This window comes from Falco rusticolus, chromosome Z (genome assembly GCF_015220075.1).
Source record: "Falco rusticolus isolate bFalRus1 chromosome Z, bFalRus1.pri, whole genome shotgun sequence".
NCBI lineage: Eukaryota > Metazoa > Chordata > Aves > Falconiformes > Falconidae > Falco > Falco rusticolus.
This window is the reverse complement of record NC_051210.1, coordinates 59,142,571-59,160,747: the sequence shown is the minus strand read 5'-3', so window position 1 is coordinate 59,160,747 and position 18,177 is coordinate 59,142,571. Positions and strand designations below refer to the sequence as shown.

The following is an 18,177-nucleotide window of genomic DNA, read 5'->3' as shown; positions in this document are numbered from 1 at the left end:
CTTAGATGATTCAATTCTTTATTTACTAGTTGTCATGGTTTAACCCTGGCTGGTAATTAAGTACCATGCAGCTGCTTGCTCAGTCCCCCTCACCCAGAGGGATGGGGAGGAGAGTTGGAAAGGAATGTAAAACTCGAGGGTTGAGATAAGAATAATTTAATAATTGAAATAGAATAACAATGAAAAAACAAGAATAACAATGGTGACAGTTAACAGTTATAATGAAAAGGGGGAGGGAAAGGATAAAATCCAGAGGGAAAGGAAGAAACACGAGGTGCACAATGCAGGTGTTCACCACCCATCGACTGATGCCCAGCCAGTCCTTGAGCAACAATATGCCAGCCCCAGCCAACCCCCCAGGTATATATACCAGGCATGGTATGGAACACCTCTGTGGCTAGTTCTGGTCAGCTGCCCTGGCTGTGTCCCCTCCCAGTTCCTTGTGCCCCTCCAGCCCTCTCACTGGCAGGGCATGAGGAACTGAAAAGTCTCATGTCAAAGCCAACACACACCACCACACTAGGTTCTAAGAAGATAATTAACCCAGCTGAAACCAGGACACTAGTTGATAACATAAAGCAGTACTTTGTGTTACTAGCCTTCATCTGACTGTATTATTAATTAGTTTCTATTAAAAGAATTACAGTAAATAAGACATTTGAGAAGCATGTGAGTGCTCCAGTGATATATTAGCTCTTCCTTCAAAGAAGAAAGTGTTCATGAAAACATACTGTCTAGGACTTAGTTATGTGGAATTTTTTAGAAATTTGATAATGATGTTTACTGTGTTTTTCTTTTCAGATAAAAAAGCTTGTTTATGTTTATCTGATGCGTTACGCAGAGGAGCAGCAAGATCTAGCATTGTTGTCCATCAGTACTTTCCAACGTGCTTTAAAAGTGAGTGACTACTAAACAATATTTCATAGAGAGTTCTGAGCTATTACCACATAATAACAATATTTCTGTAAATGTAGTCTGGTAAACTAAAGCATGTCAATATCTGCATCTGATAAAGCAATTTAAAGTTATGTCATTGAGAAACTTTTTTGTGCTGCTTCAAACCTTGTCAAGCAACTAAGCCTGTATGAAGTAAAATCATGTCACTAAAGAAAAGAAGCAGATTGGTGCTCTGAAATTCCATGCCCAACATTTAGTTTCTGTCATGCCTTTTCTCTTTCCAAGGTAGTTTATATATGTAGAAAGAAGACCCTGCTATTACCCTGGACCACTTATATTCCTTTAGTTTGTGTAAAAGATCTTTGTGTGTTAACAGAGAATTGGAACATAAGGAAGATAGTCATACCTAAACTAACATATTGCATGTGTTGCACGTTCTACATTTTATTAAAAGCACTGAAGAAATAGCATTTTGTACTGTTTCATTTCAATTTCAGATCACAATGGGGAATGGGATTAGACAACAAAGATTAGGATTGCCTTTGAAGTGTGACTGTGGAGGAAAGAAAGATTAAGTGTCTACCCTTAAATCTGACTAGTTTTTATAAGAGACGGTTGGGTTTTTCTTTTTTCTGTACTCTTGTAAGGTTGCTCTAGGTTCATAATTAACTTCTGTCATGTCACTGATGCAGACCTTGCATCTTGTTGGAAAATGCTGCAAGCAGAGCACCAGGTGTGCACCTATAGGAGCATCGCAAAACTGACTAGTGAGGTTTCTGCCCCTTTGCTTCCAGCTTTTATCTCAATGTCATGTGTGCTACCTTTACTATCTGTGACTGCCATGTAAAGCTAAAATTCAAATTACTTTGCATCCTATGTTTTTAATGAGATACATGTACAGTAAACACTTCTCATGGCATAATTTTAGTGGGAGCAAAAGGACAGGGGTTAACTCAGATGTTGTGGCTGTGAGTAGCTCAGAAGTGGTGGGTGGCAGGGAGGTAGGCTCCAAGCAAGCTGGGATTTTCAGCAGCTAAGGAAATTGCCAAGCCTGCTATGGAGGATGGGCAAATGTAATTAATTCTCTTTGTTCATATTTTTTGTAATATTTTGTTCCTGTTTTTATAAAAAAGATTATAATCCAGTTTTATATGTGGAGATTTTTTCTCCCTCTTTCTAAAATAACTTTTTAAGGTATTTTAAACTTGTGTGATTGGAGATGAGCTTTGCAAACTCTGGTAAGAACAACTTGGTTTTGCGGAACTTGTCAGACTAAGTGCTTTCACCATCCAGATACTACTCAGCAGTTGCTAAGAGGTAGGAATTTTGAGAGCTTAGGTGAACTGATCATTAAGTAATACCAGTCTGAAACCCCATGTTGGCAACTCTCAGTCCTTGGGAGAAATGTTCTTTGGGAAGTGCTCTTTTAGCAGATAGTACACTGAATTAATGCTGCTGCAATTCCAGTTTGCTAGACTTCAGAGCATTTAGCAACATTTTTCCCGTGTGTCCTGAGCCCATGATTGACAGGTGAAGTTTACAAAACAGTTCCCCCAGGCACAGATGTTTTGTGCTACTATTGGGTGCCCAAGCTAACCCTAGCATTATAAAAGGGGAGCAGGGACTGGGATGACAGAAGGGAGAGTAGGAAGTACAAGAAAGTTTACATTTAGTTTAATGTTTTGATGTACTCTCAAGAAAACTAAATTGTTACAAGGCTTCAGTTTATATATTGCAGTAAAGTGTAAAATGGAGATGTCAAGAACTTGAGTGGGAGTGTCGCAACTGAGAACCACGTTTTCATGTCACAGTTCTTATATTCAATATATAAATACATATATTAATTCAGAAACATAAAATTGTATATTATCTATAATATAAACATAAAAGATTACATATGAAAAATAATAACACTGAACTAGGTGTATTTTTCAGACTAACTGAATTCCACTTGGATTACAGAAAATGTTTCAGATCATTAAGTAAAATACTAGTCTATTTTTATCCATCATTCCCATATCTTGCTTGGGAAAGTGAATTACATTAATGTTTTCCTTTGCCAGATTTTCATGTTTCAGTGTTTTCTTTCTTACTTTCTTTTACCTTTTTGGGGTTGGTTTAAAGTTTGTGTGAAGTTTGGCAGATTTTTTTATTAGTGTGGCCTTAGATGGCAAGCCTGACTAATAGTCACATGTATGTATTTTAATGTGCGGCCACTAATTAGTGTAGCCTCTGCAGGGAATTTAATGATGCAGCTCTGCACAATCTTACTTTATTTCTCCCCTCCCATTCTTTAGGATCCTAATCAGCTAATCCGTGCAAGTGCTTTAAGAGTTTTATCCAGTATCCGTGTCCCAATTATTGTTCCCATTATGATGCTTGCTATTAAGGAAGCCTCTTCTGATTTATCTCCTTATGTAAGGAAGAATGCAGCCCATGCAATCCAAAAACTGTACAGGTAAGTGATTCTGACAAATACTGAAAAGCAATTTTAAGGTAGTTGTGGACTATGTTTGTTAAGACTACTGGAGGGGTTGGCATGTCTCAGATACATCTGATCAGTTTCTTAAAAAGTGTAAATTGTGTGCAGACACTCCCATACTCAGCTGATTTGGGTGGAATTCAGGCAAGTTGCTTGCTACAGTAACAGCATAACTATGAAGAGAGATAAAAAGTAACTGATACACTATGTTTTGCTTTTAATATACTACTTATTGTCATCTATGTAGCAACTATTTTGAGATTTCTGGGGTTTGCATCTGTATCTTCATCCTGAAGGCATTTGCAGTAGTATGCTGTACAGATGACGAATAGGAACTTGTCGAAGTTTTATCTGTGCAGATCCAAATCTTCCTGTTCCCTCGTCAGAAATTGGTGCCATGGAAATGTTCTTAGGAAGTGGTGGGTACTGGTTTACACAGGTGGGGACAACAGAACCTGCACCTTTCCAAAACAGTAATTTATTCTACTACTTCCTGTTTATTTTGCCTGTGCCAAGAAGAGGAAGGTGAGAGGTGTTACGCATTCTGAATCAGGTAGCCTGAGGCTGCTGCAGTTCTGTGCTCCCTCAGACCAACCGGTAGTGGGGCTGAACATGTATTTCTAATGGGCACATACACACATACAACACACATGCACGCAGCCAGCTATACAGATCAGCACAGACAGAAAAAAGCATTCATGCAGACAAAATAAACACCAGCAGCCTTATCGTATTGCATGCTCTGGCTGATAAGGCCCATTAGTGGACCTGTATAGGTACAAAACGGATCCCCAAGTAATGATCCTAGATGCTCAGTCTTTCTAGTAACTGATCTTGGATCTCCAGTTGCTGGCACTGGCACCTACAAGCACACAATGCTTGCAACCCCACTGCACTTGCTGTTACAGATGCCTTCAGTCAGATATATAGAGGGCCCCACCCTTTCACTCAAACACTATGAATCTCACAGTAGCTGGATTAGACACTCAAGACTATGCAGTAACTGGCACATATATCCCCTTGTCTCCAGTTGTCTCCCACTGGGTAGAAAGAATGAGGGAAGAGAAACAGAGAGACTGAGATGCACAAATGGGTATCTCAGTTAACCTCCAGACCTTACAGTCCATGCAGTAGTTGATGTGGGTGTCTGGATCCTTCTGGTACCAGAGTCTCCAGTGGTCTCACTCAAGAGCCACACACGCACGTGTCCCCACTTTGGTAGCTGGCTTCCCAAACCACCTGGTCTAGCTTGATACTCTCTAGCAATCACACGCGGACATACCTGCTTGCTCCACTTGCTGGTACTGCAGTTATATGGGTCCCTGTAACCCATGGCCTGACCAGTTGCTGGAGCTTAGACCTCCGTATCACACATGCACACAGAGCAGAGACTGCTTCACCCAGGAAAACAGAATTTAATGAGAACAGAACAGGCGGTAGTCATCAGGTGCAGAGTATGGTCAAAGAAGCAGGCCAAACAGCAAAGCATTTACGTACGACCAGCTCCTTTTATGCACCTATCCCTCTATTTTCCTGTGCTTGTTTATCCCAAAATCATCTGGTTCCCTCCCTTGCCCTGTCTTTCATTTCTCCCATAGTAAGTGTTGTACAATTCCAAAATGTTCTTTTTGGCATTGCATAGTAAGTCTCATAGCCCTGTAGCTAGTAACACCCCTAAATCTGAAAGGTGGTTGGGAGAGCCTCTCTCAGTCATTATAGTTTATCTCAGGGCAGGCTTTTTTGTGTCAGCGTTCCAAGAACCTGAGCAAGGACTCCTTCGTTGTGGTGGTTTTTTTCAGATGAGCTGAGTGCTCTCATGTGATGGCCCTGGGAGTAGCTGGGTCAAGATGTTATTGGAGGTTCCCCCCTGTGTGCAGACCACCTTTTATCATGTAACCCAACAAGAGGGAATGGATTTTAATCCATTAAATTTTCTTCAGCTATTTGAATAGTTTGGGTTTTGTTAGCATCTGGTTCTAGCACGCAACGGATTTTTTTTGGCCTGAATTTTTTCTCCATACACAGAATGTCCTTTGACTTCTTGATAGTATGAAAACTATTTGGAGGAGTTCGTCAGTAGTGGTCTGTTAAGTGTCAGCAAGGCACAGCAGTATCCGAACAGCAGGCTATTCCATGGAATTTTAACTTAAATTGATGCTTCTATTTCATCTCTTCATGACAGGCAAAATTTATTTTACTAGTTCTGATTAAAGAGCTTATTAGTGATTGGTGTAAAACTGGAACATGCTGAAACCTAGCTTGATTATTGAGAGACCTTTTCTCTGTCTTTCTTCCAATCTCCAGATATGATTGCATCTATAAATAAAACTTACGGCTTTTATCTCTAGTTCATATGGTATCCTGTGCTTATATGATATTAGTGGCAAGATTTTGAAGTCATCCTTGCAAATACAATAAAAAAGTATTTTTTCACGGTGAAAAGTACAGCAGCTTAATCTGGAGTAGCTGGCCTCGCTCCCTTCTAGCTTCTATGAATTCCTGACTGGTGGTAAAATGGACATCTAGCTCACATAGCAAAGGAAAACTAATGAAACTGCAGCTCTGTGTTTAGAGGGCCTGTACGTTCTTCACAAGTTTTTGCTTCATGCAGACATCCTAGTTGTCATAATGCAAGTTTTCAAACTGCTGTAGCTGCAAATTCCGCCTTACCTGAACTAGAATAAGCTTCATGGTTTCTTGTGAGGTTGTAACTAACAGTTCTGTCCATGGTAGCAGGATTTGGGAACTGCGTGTAGAAAGCAGAAAACTTTTATTGTCGAGTTTTCATAATATACTTGTACAAATGCCCTATCTGATAGCACTGGTTTACCTCAGGATACAGGGAGAGAGTATAGTTTTCTGAATCACTTGAAGTAGCAGCAGCACTGGTAACTGGTGAAGGGGCTATCAAATGAACCTGTCCACAGGCAGGCCCAGTTGGCATGCCTTCAAATAAAAAGTCTGTAACAGGCAGTCTCAGCAGATATTTCGACAAGGGTCACAACTTGTAGCTTTGCAACTCACTGATACAGATCATGTACTGGTGGCAGGGCTGGGTTTTGGCCTATTTAATGAGCAGGTAATTTCAGAAGACTCACTCTGAAGTTGATGAAAACCAGAATTCTGGAGGAGATGGGTTTTTGATGTGAAGATCAGTCAACATCTAATTACTCAGTCTTCTGCAAGCATTTGAGTAAGAAAAAATAACAGTTTATTCTGATAGTGCCTGTATACTCTATTTACTTTCTGGTTTCCATGACTTCCTTACCTGTTTGATAGTCCTGTAGTTCAGTTAGTGCTCCAGTCAGACTTCTGAATGCAGGTTCAGTACTCCAGTCTTCCTTGCATTTAGTGTCATGGTGTTTGAATGGATGTCTGACCTAAAGAACTTGTTCATTAGTGGTTCATCAATTCTAAGAGCAGGAAGCTTACATATCAAACAAAAGATTTCAGGCATAGTATGGACGATACAATCAACCAGGTATATTGGAGAAATTTTATCATTGAAAGTGTCAGACCTCTTGCTTATTTCACATAGAGTGCATTTCAAAGCTATTAGTATCTTCTGTCTAACAGTAGAAAATGCTGCCATGTACTTGCACCCGCTTGCAACAAGATTTGGAAAAGGGCTTTTTAAGTCCCATCAGTAGTATTAACAGATTCCATACTATTACTAGTAGATACCATAGTGGGAGCTTATCACTCTGAGCTCTTTAGCCTGTTCATTTATTTTCTCTCCAAGAATGCTGCCTTCCTTATCTAAAACATCAGAAAAGAGGAGTGGGAGGAATCAAAAGCCTTACTGAAGATTTTCTTGATCATATAACAAAATTGGCATTTTTCAAAGTTTCTGAGTAATAAATACTCACTACTTTCTCTCTTTTTCAAAACTGGTATAAAATTTAATTTGAAATAAGTCCTATTAGAAAGACTTTTGCTTTTCCTGTGAAGGTTTTGGTCCTTAGCAGAAGATCCAGTAAATCTATTTTGACAAAAATAGAAGTTGAAACAAAATGTGATTGTGGAAGTACTTTTGGAACACTGATGTTGCTTTGCTGCTGCTGGTGGCTTCTAATGAAGTCTTGATATCCATTTAGTATGTTCTAGTATTGCTAGGAATTAGAGCCTTAGTGACGTGGTGTGCAGATAGATACTCACTTTGTGAATCTATAGCTGGAAAGGATACACTGTGCATTAGGGCAGTTCATCACTCAGCATTAAAACTGAAACTTATTAATGGCCAAATACTTCCTTACCTGTAATTGTATCCACACTGAAGTGGCTTTTCAAATGCATAGGGCTACACATCTGTATGGATCTTTGCACCTACTATACTACACTTCTGTATTTTCTTCTGCCTTGGCTCTGAATTATTCCATGCCTCTTAGATCCATGATGGAGAAGCAGCTGGAATGAAAAATTGGTCCTTTACTTACCTAAGAAGCAAGTTTTACAATAATGCGTACCTTCTGGTAATTTTTTCTCTGCTTTTTTGAATGTGAAAATTACGAGACAAAGATTTTTGTTTGCAACCATTTGTTTTTCCTTTGTTTTCCCTATTTATATAGGACTTCAAGTAGTCTTTTTCATCAGCTTGCACACCAACTTTGTGTAGGTACACTTGAATACAGTGTCCAAGTTTTTGAGTTCCCATACTTCTGACTAAAATTAGTGAAGTTAACAAAGTGTTTTACTTGAAGCATTATATTGATAATTAGATAATAAAGGTATGATTAGTTCTGCTTTGGCCTAATGTTCATTCGCTGCTGAATTCATTCATGCTGAAATTCCTTTCTACAAAAGCATGAGATCCTTGTGACTTAACATCTGAAGCTCAGTCAAATTCTCCCTAATGGGCTGGCCTGTCTTAATGTTTCTTAAATTGTAAAATTTTTATGAGTTTAGGTATTAATATTCTTATGGAACACACATAAGTGGTATAATATAAAGATAATCTTTATTATTTAATTTTATACTCATTCAATTCAGTTCTGTGTTCCATTATTAATTTTACTTTCAGTCAAGTTCTTTTATAAGCAGTTCTTTGGAATACTTGATTTTTTCTAGAAGTGGTTTTGTCAATGTACTTGGTTCCCAGCTTGCGTCTAAAGGTCAACAAACCTAACTTCTTTTGATTTTGGATATGTCTGACCAAACGAGTAAAAATAATTTTTATTTTTCCTTTTAGTCTTGATCCAGAGCAAAAGGACATGTTAATTGAAGTGATAGAAAAGCTGTTGAAGGATAGAAGTACGGTAAGAAACAATATGCTATTACATATGTATATAATTTTTAGAGTTTACTCCTGAGGCTGTCATTCAGCAGTACATCATACACTTTCCTGACCATTTCTGATGTGATTTTATGTTTTTAGATGGAATTATCATTGTGTATTTGTGCTTTATGCTATGACTGTAATAGTGACCATCTCCTTTAATGGCTTCTATTTTTACTTGCATCATGGGTATTCTTAATCTGGTTTTGTTAGCATGGTTTATGTATGCTTCTTTAAACTTAATTTTGATAAAGTTATACAAATACATGAATTGCTGTACAGTTATCTATGTATAAATACTTTTACATTGGGAAGTCAGCTAGGTACACCAATTCGTTTGCGGTACTGTAAGAGTAAGTTACTTCTGTATGATGCACAGTATGCCTGTTGGTGTCAGCCTGCCCTGTAGTGTGTACATGTGTTAAACAATGATAATTGCTGTGCACTTGTTTGTTCTTGCAAATATCCTCACTTGCAATCTGTTAAATAAAACCAATGTCCTTGGACAATTTCTGTAAATTTAACACTTGTATTTTGGCTCCCCTATATAGATACGAATTTTCTGTATGAACTCCTGGGTGTCTCACAATGGTCACGCACCTTATTTTTATTCCTGTACCCTACAAATAAGTTTCCCAAGTCTAAGCCAGAAGGGTAATGAAGCAAAGAGTGAAAGACAGAATTAAAATACAAAACAGAGTTTTGTAACTTAAAACACTCTTGTATTATTCTTTTTCAGATTACTACTTTAGGGAATGTAATCTTTTTGAGTAAATGGAAGTATTTCTAGGTACCAAATACTGTGTTGCTTCCTCTCCTGTTTGCCAAGTGTTTTTGTAACACACAGGAGTGTGTTGTCTGTTGTTCTAATACAGCCCAGGTGTTCAGGACATAAATGGTACTGTTCTCTAAAACACATCTTGGAACTTCCACTGAAGGGTTACTGAAGGAGAAGTCAGGGCTTAATACCTCAGCAGACAGTAAATCAGTCAGTTAGTTCCCTGACTGCATCCAGGCTTAACCTGTACTCATTTGTCAGAGGCCTTTGTGCTTCTGTGGAGTTGCCCCTCCCCACTGTTTTTTTGTGTATTTTCTTTTCGTGGTTCATGCTCTTGGTGTGCATGTAGTCTGTGAATGTGAGATTAGATTCTTTATACCTGTGGAGGCATAGAGGCATGAGAAGCCATCTCTGTTTCTTTTTATTGCTCATGTCAGGAAAATAAAATACTGGAGTTCTCACTCTGTTTCTGAGTCCTTATTGCTTATGGTAAATGGCAGGTTATCCAACAACTAGTCATTTACAACTTACTTTTAAGAAAATGTTAAAGGAAGAAAGTACAGAGTAAGTTTGGACCTTCTTTTTCCCCAGCACACTGATCCTGGCATTTGGAGTTACTTATAGGAGGATTAATGCTCATTGCTTAGTATGTGCCGCAATTGCAGTGCGTCTGTGACTCTGAATAATGGACATTGTATTTATGAAGATATCAGCTGAAGCAATGGTCAAAGTTATGCTGTTTTGTTAGCACATTAGAAGCTAAGAATGAGGTCTAGAACTGGGTCTTCTTGGGCCTCTTTGGAGACATAATATGGTTAACTGCAACTTTTTCCTCCCTCTGATTCCTCTTGGTCTGTTCCCTAGCAAGACCTGATTCCAGCCTGAGTTGAGACATCCCAGCTTGAGAAGTTTTATTTTTTTCAGGAAGCAACATGAAGAATTATTATTCTGAAAAGGAATCGTACAGAGCTCTCTTCAGGACTCTCTAAATCAAACCTGAGAATTGATACCTGCTCTTTCACCCCAGACTCCACAGCTGTTTGTGATCTAAAGTGGATTGATCTCTCTTTAATCCTTAATAGCTTTGGGAGGACAGAAAAGCTTCTAGCACAGAAAAGCTTCACCTTAAGTAGTTACCTATTGTTGTGTTCCACTGAATGTTTCCAGAAAGCCTCCACACTTAGTGACAGACGGCACGTAGCACAGAAGTGTTTTATTAGCAGGTAACTCCAATCTGAATAAATTTATTCTTTGCTTCTAATTGGAGAACACAGCAATTTTCTCGCAGTGGGAGAAATAGACTGCTGTGTATAGCTACTTTTAGCTTTTAAAATGGGAGGAGATGCAGGCTTGTGAGTGGTGGCCCTTAGGTACAGGTGTGTACATATGTAGCCTATAAAGCATTAGGTTGACTACTTTTTAAGTCTTATTTAAACTCCTCTTGGGAAACTTTTATTAATTTGAAACACCTTTTTGTGTTCTGTAAGGGAAGCTTAATTTAATACACTTAGCATAAAAGAAAAAGTTCCTACATGCATAAAGACAGAAGTTTTTAGGAAGTATTTTGCAGTCTTTGTGAAGAAAGTGAAGTCGGGTTTGTTGCCACAGGAATTCTAGAAATGTTCTAAAACTTGGACATAGCAGCGTTCTGTCATAACTTTATGAAGTGCGTGTGTTTGATTAATGGTATTTCTCAGTTTTTTGCAGCTCCCATTGCTTGTTTGACAGTCAGATAACCTGAAATTTCTAGGGTGATAATGTGGAACTCAGACCTCAAGTGTTTATTTGACACTAACCTTTAGATTCCTCCGATTTAAATGCACAGAAGCTGTTCCCTTGTATCAATACTGGTTGTCATCTCCTGATAGTTTTAAGCTAACATCAGCACATCAATTTGTTGGGAAAGTGATGGTGTCTTCATTAAATAAGATCTTTACCAGAGTGGGAGCATCTTGGTGACTTTGGGAATTGTTGAACATCAGTGGTTCTCCTTTTTTTCTTTTGATGGAATTTTCAAGTTACTTCTGGCAATTCTGTGTACCTAATGCCTGATAATCCTCAGACAAGCCATAATGCATTGTAGGTAATAACTGGATGTGGGAAAATCCACCTTGTGATTTTTTTTTTTTGGTTTTTTGTTCTTATTCCATTTGTTTTAGACGTGTTTGAAAGTAGAGTATAATTATTAACATTAATGATGTATATAACAGTTGAATGTTGTTCAAGTGATGTTTGAGACTTTGCTTTAATAAAATCTAAACTTGTACTCATAATTATCTTCTATAACCATTTATACCATGCGGGGTTTTTTAAATTTACTGACATAATCTCTTCATTAAAGTGAGACAGAATAGCTACTAAGTGCAGATGCCTCTAAATTTACATAAACCAGATTTTTTTTTTCAGAGAGAACATGCTATTGTGGATTATTAATGCAGTTTGTATTGCACAGAAAAGGCTCAATGTATTTAAGTTAGTCCAAGTCATTTTATATTTGAAATAGCAAAAAACTGGATGGGATTTTTGCTGCAGTAAAATTAAGCCATTTTATCAGACTGTATAAAATGTGTTCATTTTTTAGGTCTCAATCAGTAGTAAATTTTAATATAAGCTGTGGTAAGCAAAACTTAAAATAAGATGAGATCTAACCTTAACCCAGCACTTCATTAAAATTTCTGGTGAGATAAATGAAAGATCGCTGTAGTCCTTAAGTGACTTAACATGAAGATTCAATTAAAAGCCAAGCCCTCAGTTAATCTAAGATGCAAAATTATCAGGTGCAAACCATCATTAACGTACCCTCAAGGGTAGCTAACTGGGAATTAGAATGTATCAACAAAGCTCTGATTTTGTGCCAGTGTATTCAATGCTTAAACAGGTAAGATGTTTACAAGTATTTTTATTATAGAGACTTAAGAAACTTCTGGTTATGTTTTTACCCTTGCTTTACAGAAGAAAGTACCTCAGACTTTGAAAAGCAGATACAAGAACATGAATGCCTGCTCATTCTATTTTGCTAGTAATTCTAGATAATTAAGCAGCTGACATGATTTTATGTAGAAATGAAGATTAGAGCATGTGTGTATTTTATGCTAAAATGATTTTCTCAGAAAGTAATACAGCTAGTCATGTAGTCATGTGTGAAGGTATAATTGGGTGTTTTAGAGGAAACTAGTTTCCTTTTTCTTTTTTGGTTGATTCTCTATCACTTCACTCTTAATTCTATTTTTTCCATTCACTTAATGAGCTTGATGATCTAGCTTTGGGGCATAGAGTTCGAGGCAGGATTTGTTGCTTGTGTTGCTTTTGGCATACTGTGAAGGACTCTAGAACTGCATTGTGTGCCCTGTGTATTTTACAATTCTCGGTGTAAACAATAAAAATAAAGTTCATTAATGATACCTGAGTTACAATGGTTAAAAAGAAACAAAATCCATGTTGATATTGAAAAGGAATAATGTCCAGTGTCCAAACCTGTGGAGTGAAAAGAACTTGGGACTTGCATTCTTCAGTCTACACTAAAGTATCACAAAGTGTATCTAAAATTGCATCTAAAAAGAGAAGGCAGATTGTTGACTTCTAGCTGGGATGGAGTTTTATGGGTGCTGGACATACTAAAAATGTCCAAATTTATTGCAGGTTTCAGTCTTTAACGTTTATCTGGTTTTATTTTGTTTGGCCAGATACCTCTGTCATAAGGAAGGTTTATGATGTTTGTGTGGAAATAAATGCATGTGATGCATGATAAAATGAGTTTTATTCAGCCCCATCCAGAGAACTGGGTTAGTAAGTGGCCACATATATTTTGTGCTATATAGCAGTTGCTATTACAGTTCCCTTTCTGGGACCAGGTAGTATACAGGGTGCAGCACTGCTATTGAACTCAGAATCTAAGACAGAAGAACGTTAGAGGGAAATTTCAAAACATGTTGGCCAGACTTGCAGATGCTCGTTGATGCCCCCGTATGTACTCCTGCTGTTGTGTTCCCAGAAACCTCTGTTGTGAAGTCATATAGGAAGGGGTAGATACAAGTTTTGGGTGAAGAGTGACAATAAATTAGCTTATTGCATGGAATCTATTTATTACTAGTTAAGACTTAAACTCTTTGCTAAAGGCTAATTTTTTCTTTAGCCTTTGATTATTCTCATTAAAGGAAAAAATATTATTTATTTTAATCACATTAAACTGCTTCTGATATTTTAATAACTCGTTATTCTGTTCTGGTGCAATTATTTACTCTGAAGTATAACAGATGCAACTTCATATCTGTTTTATTTTGAGGATAAAAAGACTTTATACAAATGCGTGAGTACTGAGATTTCTTTTGCTGACTGCATGGTTATTAGATGAAGTACAGATTCTTGTAAAGTGAGACCTCTTTGATTAAAAAATGATCTTAAGAATTGGTGATGGCTTTGCAATGAGGATCATGATCTTTTAATCTAAGTGTAATTGGGTACGATGGGGAAAGAAAGCTGGGCTTGCTACTTTTCAACAATAGGCTTCTGTTAATATTTTAGTTTAGAACCCAAATGTGTGAATAAGACAATGTTTTCTTAACTTATTGATTTAATGTTGGTAAAAAGCTTCACTTTTGTGGAAAAAAATTACTGAGTTTGTGCAGATGTTTTATTGTGATAGATCTATTATCCAGCTATTAGAAGATAAATGACTGATCTTTTCCAGTTTCCTTGCCTCCAGAAAATTGAAATAAGAACAGGAATATCATTTGGGCTGTATGATTAGGGCAGGTGGGGTGGCCATTAATTTAAAGGAGAGGAATCTTGGCAGCATAGGCCAACTTGCACTGTATTATCAATCAAACCTTGATACACTTCTTGTGATGACCCAGCACTCTCAGGTTTTTGCAGCGTTAATTAGAATTCATGACAAAATAGATGCAAGGAAACATTTTGTACCCTTCATAATTTTATAGAAAATTTATTGTTATTAGAGGAACCATTTGCTTAGTGTGATTTTTTTCATTACCAGCTTGTCAACTAGCATAGATAATCTGGAGAAAATATGAACTCCATAGATTGGGTGTCACTTTTGTTGATGGTTCATATAGTTTACCTTGGAGCACAGCTAATGGCTGAAGTTCATAGCAACAGCAGAGAAAAACGTGGCAGCCAGTGGGAGACAAATGAACCATGTTTATTGCTTTAATATAAAAAATACATAAATGGAAAGCGGCATTTGAATTTGATGAGCTCATTGCTAGTTTTGTTGGAGTGATTTATATTTTCTCCTTATACAAAAAGCTACTATTGACACAGTGAGATGGAAATTAACTGACTGTTTTTTGGAAACCGATATTTTTTTGTTTTATATTCTGATTGGATCATTTTGTTTAATTCTAAATATTTTTATGGAATGTTGAGCATTTAATAAACAAATATTATTAGCTGTTCCTTTGATGTTTAGATGTATTATAGGATCTACTATAGGGGAAACAGTGTCAACTAGGAAATAATACCTTATTAAGAAAGCATTAGGAAACTTCCTCAGATAAATTCTCTTGTTACCCGTGCATTTTCAAACAGTCTTACATTCTCACCCTGCCCCCTTCTGCCTTTCAAATGAAAAGCCTAATTTGGGAAAATGCAATAATGGGGCATGGTCTTTAGTGTCATGATGTATGGCAATTCCTATATCAACTTGTAAATCTAGGGACTCACTACAGGAATAAAATGCTTGTTCATCCAGTGTTTCCACTTGTCATCCACAGTCATCCAGCTTGCATTTCATAGTGTATGTTCAAATTTTTAGAAATATCTTTTAAGCATTCACAAGTGACAGTATTCTCATTGTAAACTTGAGTAGGTCACTGATGTGAATTGAAATAAGTAATTATTTAGAATTCTTGTATTTCAGTATGACTATTTCTTTGTATCAAATTGTTGTGTTTTCCTCACAGTAACTGAACTTTTAAAAAGCCAGCACTGTTCATAAGATATGTGCTCAGTTTTTAAAGACCTAAACTAGTGCTATATGTATTATTTTGTCAGCTTTCAAACTGTATCATATCCAAGTAAAAGAGAGAGACAGCAAAATGTGTGTGCAGTATTAGTGGCAGTAAAAGGCAAGGGTATCCACTCCATAAATACAGTTGGAAACCAAGATCTGTGTTGTCCTTCACCTGTGAACCTAAACTGGTATTTTTAAATACTAGGCTGTGACTGTGCTTATACTCATAAATTGATCTGTGTGTCAGTCTCTCTGTCCCCCTCCTTTCCTCCCCTTGTATGTCAAACCTGTCAAGAGACTGTGTACTGTCTTGTAGTGTGGAGGAGTAGAATATCTGTAATAAAGTCTATGGGATGGTGACAAAAAAAAAAAGTCACTGTGGTCTGAAAGTGTCATTCCTTTCTTCTAAAAACTTCAGGTCTGTCACACTGTCCTCTACAAGCTGACCTTAACTGTATTTCAGAGATTTGTGTCCTGATAGAACTTGATCACAGCAAAGCAATTTTAACTCTTCCCACCCTTCCTCTCTTCCATCCACAGTTTATCTGGCCTAATTGAATACCTGCTCAGGACTGGTAGTTTATTTGCCTGGTGTTAACCACTGTCTTCTGCTGAGCTTTGAACCCACACCTAAGCATTAACTTGCAGCAGTTTTTAATTACAGAATAGCTTGCTGCAGCACGTTATTTAGAAGGAAGTTTAGTACAACAAAAAAAAAAAAAGGTATTGTTATTGTGATACGGTAAACCCCAGCAAATTATTTTAGATATAAAGTGTGTTTTATTTAGCTCTATCAAATAATCAAATTTTGCTCCCTGGAATGAGTTGTATACTTGCTGGGACCAGCAGGTACCAGTATGTGGACAGGCCTGGAGACAATAAATGCAACTTCACGTTTATTCTTATTGGTAATTCATAAAATCCCCACAGAGCCTGAAACTTGTTTAGCATAATAGCAAGACTATATTCTGAGCCCAATTGTAATGTTGGACGCATACTAATAAACCAAATGTCAGCCAAATACAGGAAGAAAAATGTAACATATGAATATCATTGTATTTAATATTTCTCAAAAAGTACCATTTCAATAAACTGCAGTTCTATTTAATTGCTTACTTTAAGTCATTGGGGAAATTTTAGAGGTTGAAATGCAGATCCCCAGTGCTCAGATAGAATATGACATTAATTTGCTGCCAGAAGGCTATACTGCATGCATGCTAACTGCATACATATCAGCTGTTTCATATAAAGTCTCATCACTTTCGTTATTTGACTTAACATGTACTCTGACACAAAACAAATCTTAATTAACGCAATTAGGAGAGAAAGAACAGTAATTCCAGGCACACAATGCATGTCCTTATAAGGCATGATCAGTGTTTCAGGCTTTCCCACAGTTACAGTAGACTGCTGCCAGAATTTTAACAGGAACCACAATATATATTTCCTTTCTATTTAAAAGAAAATACCTTATCAGAAGGTTTTAATAAGTCTTTAGGTGTTAGAATGTTCAGAATCTGTTTAGGTTTCTCGGGGGGGGGGAGGGGGAAGCTAGTTTTATAATCAGTATGAGGACCTTTGTGTGTATATGAAGATTTACTACTTACGGAGGCAAAAAATTTTGTGAGGACATAAGGTATAAGTGATCTGTTCCTGTAATTTTGGAACTGGTAGGGAAGTGCTGAACAGCATGCATAGGTTCTGCTAGTGTTCTTTGAGGAAAAATACTGATGTATATATACATATTACATTGCTGATTTTTATCCTTTTTTTTTGCAAAGTCTATTCATGAAACTCTAAATACAAAATTTCATATGGCAGTTAATTTGGCCATATCAAGAGAGAAGTGTGGATCCCAATAGTGATGGGAAACTTATCCCAGCTCCCCTTTAGTTTGATCACACCAGTGTTGGCAGGAGAGTCCCAATAGACCTTGACAAGCATATCGCTGTATTATACTTTTTGTTGTTTCCTGTTGTTTCTGAGTTAATTGCAAGTTCTCTGATAATTTATTTGGAAACTATAACTGTAAGAAAAAAAAATTATGCTTACATTGCACTGTGTCTTCAAGGCTGGAAGCTAAGATTTATGTGTGTAATAGAAACAGCAAATGTTTTCTCCATTCTAATAAACTTACCCCAATTCTATTTTATACAAGGTACCATTTCTGTGGACTTAGGTTATTTGTTGTTGTTGGTTGTTTTCACTGAATAGAAACAACTTGAAATTGCTGAGAATTGCTAGTATTAATTCTGATTTTCACTTGTGGACAAACCATAGAAGGAACACTGACCTTTTGGTATATGTTTTATTCTCTAGCTGGTAGCTGGGAGCGTTGTGATGGCATTCGAAGAAGTATGTCCAGATAGAATAGATCTGATTCACAAGAACTACCGAAAGCTGTGTAACTTACTGGTTGATGTGGAAGAGTGGGGTCAAGTTGTTATTATCCACATGTTAACTCGATATGCACGTACACAGTTTGTTAGCCCATGGAAGGTAAGTTTGTAACTTTTAAAATCACTATTGTGTGCTTGCATTTTGATTTATTTTTAATGTTGGGTATATATAGTCTTTTAAGATGCATTTTTATGCAGACTTTAATGAAAATAGAAATCAAATGCCTAACTCTTAGCTCTCTAAGGCTTCACTAAGAGAAGTCAACCACCTTTCTTCAGAGCATGAGAATTCTCCTTCCAGGCTATAACCTGTTCAGATTTACCATGGGCACATTCTGTGGGCAGGAGAGAGAGTCCTGTTTTTGTGGGTCTTTG

General features: G+C 37.1%; 1 protein-coding gene across 5 annotated transcripts in view; it reads left to right on the top strand.

The window, feature by feature from the left end:
• The window catches only part of AP3B1 (adaptor related protein complex 3 subunit beta 1), a 159,520-nt gene that overhangs the window by 25,498 nt on the left and 115,845 nt on the right, over positions 1–18,177 (top strand). For all 5 annotated transcript variants that reach the window (XM_037373272.1, XM_037373274.1, XM_037373273.1 and 2 more), the window contains exons 4-7: positions 802–897; positions 3,195–3,355; positions 8,568–8,634; positions 17,723–17,902. In XM_037373272.1, the coding sequence (XP_037229169.1) occupies positions 802–897; positions 3,195–3,355; positions 8,568–8,634; positions 17,723–17,902 (504 nt within the window). The remainder of the gene's footprint in view (positions 1–801; positions 898–3,194; positions 3,356–8,567; positions 8,635–17,722; positions 17,903–18,177) is intronic.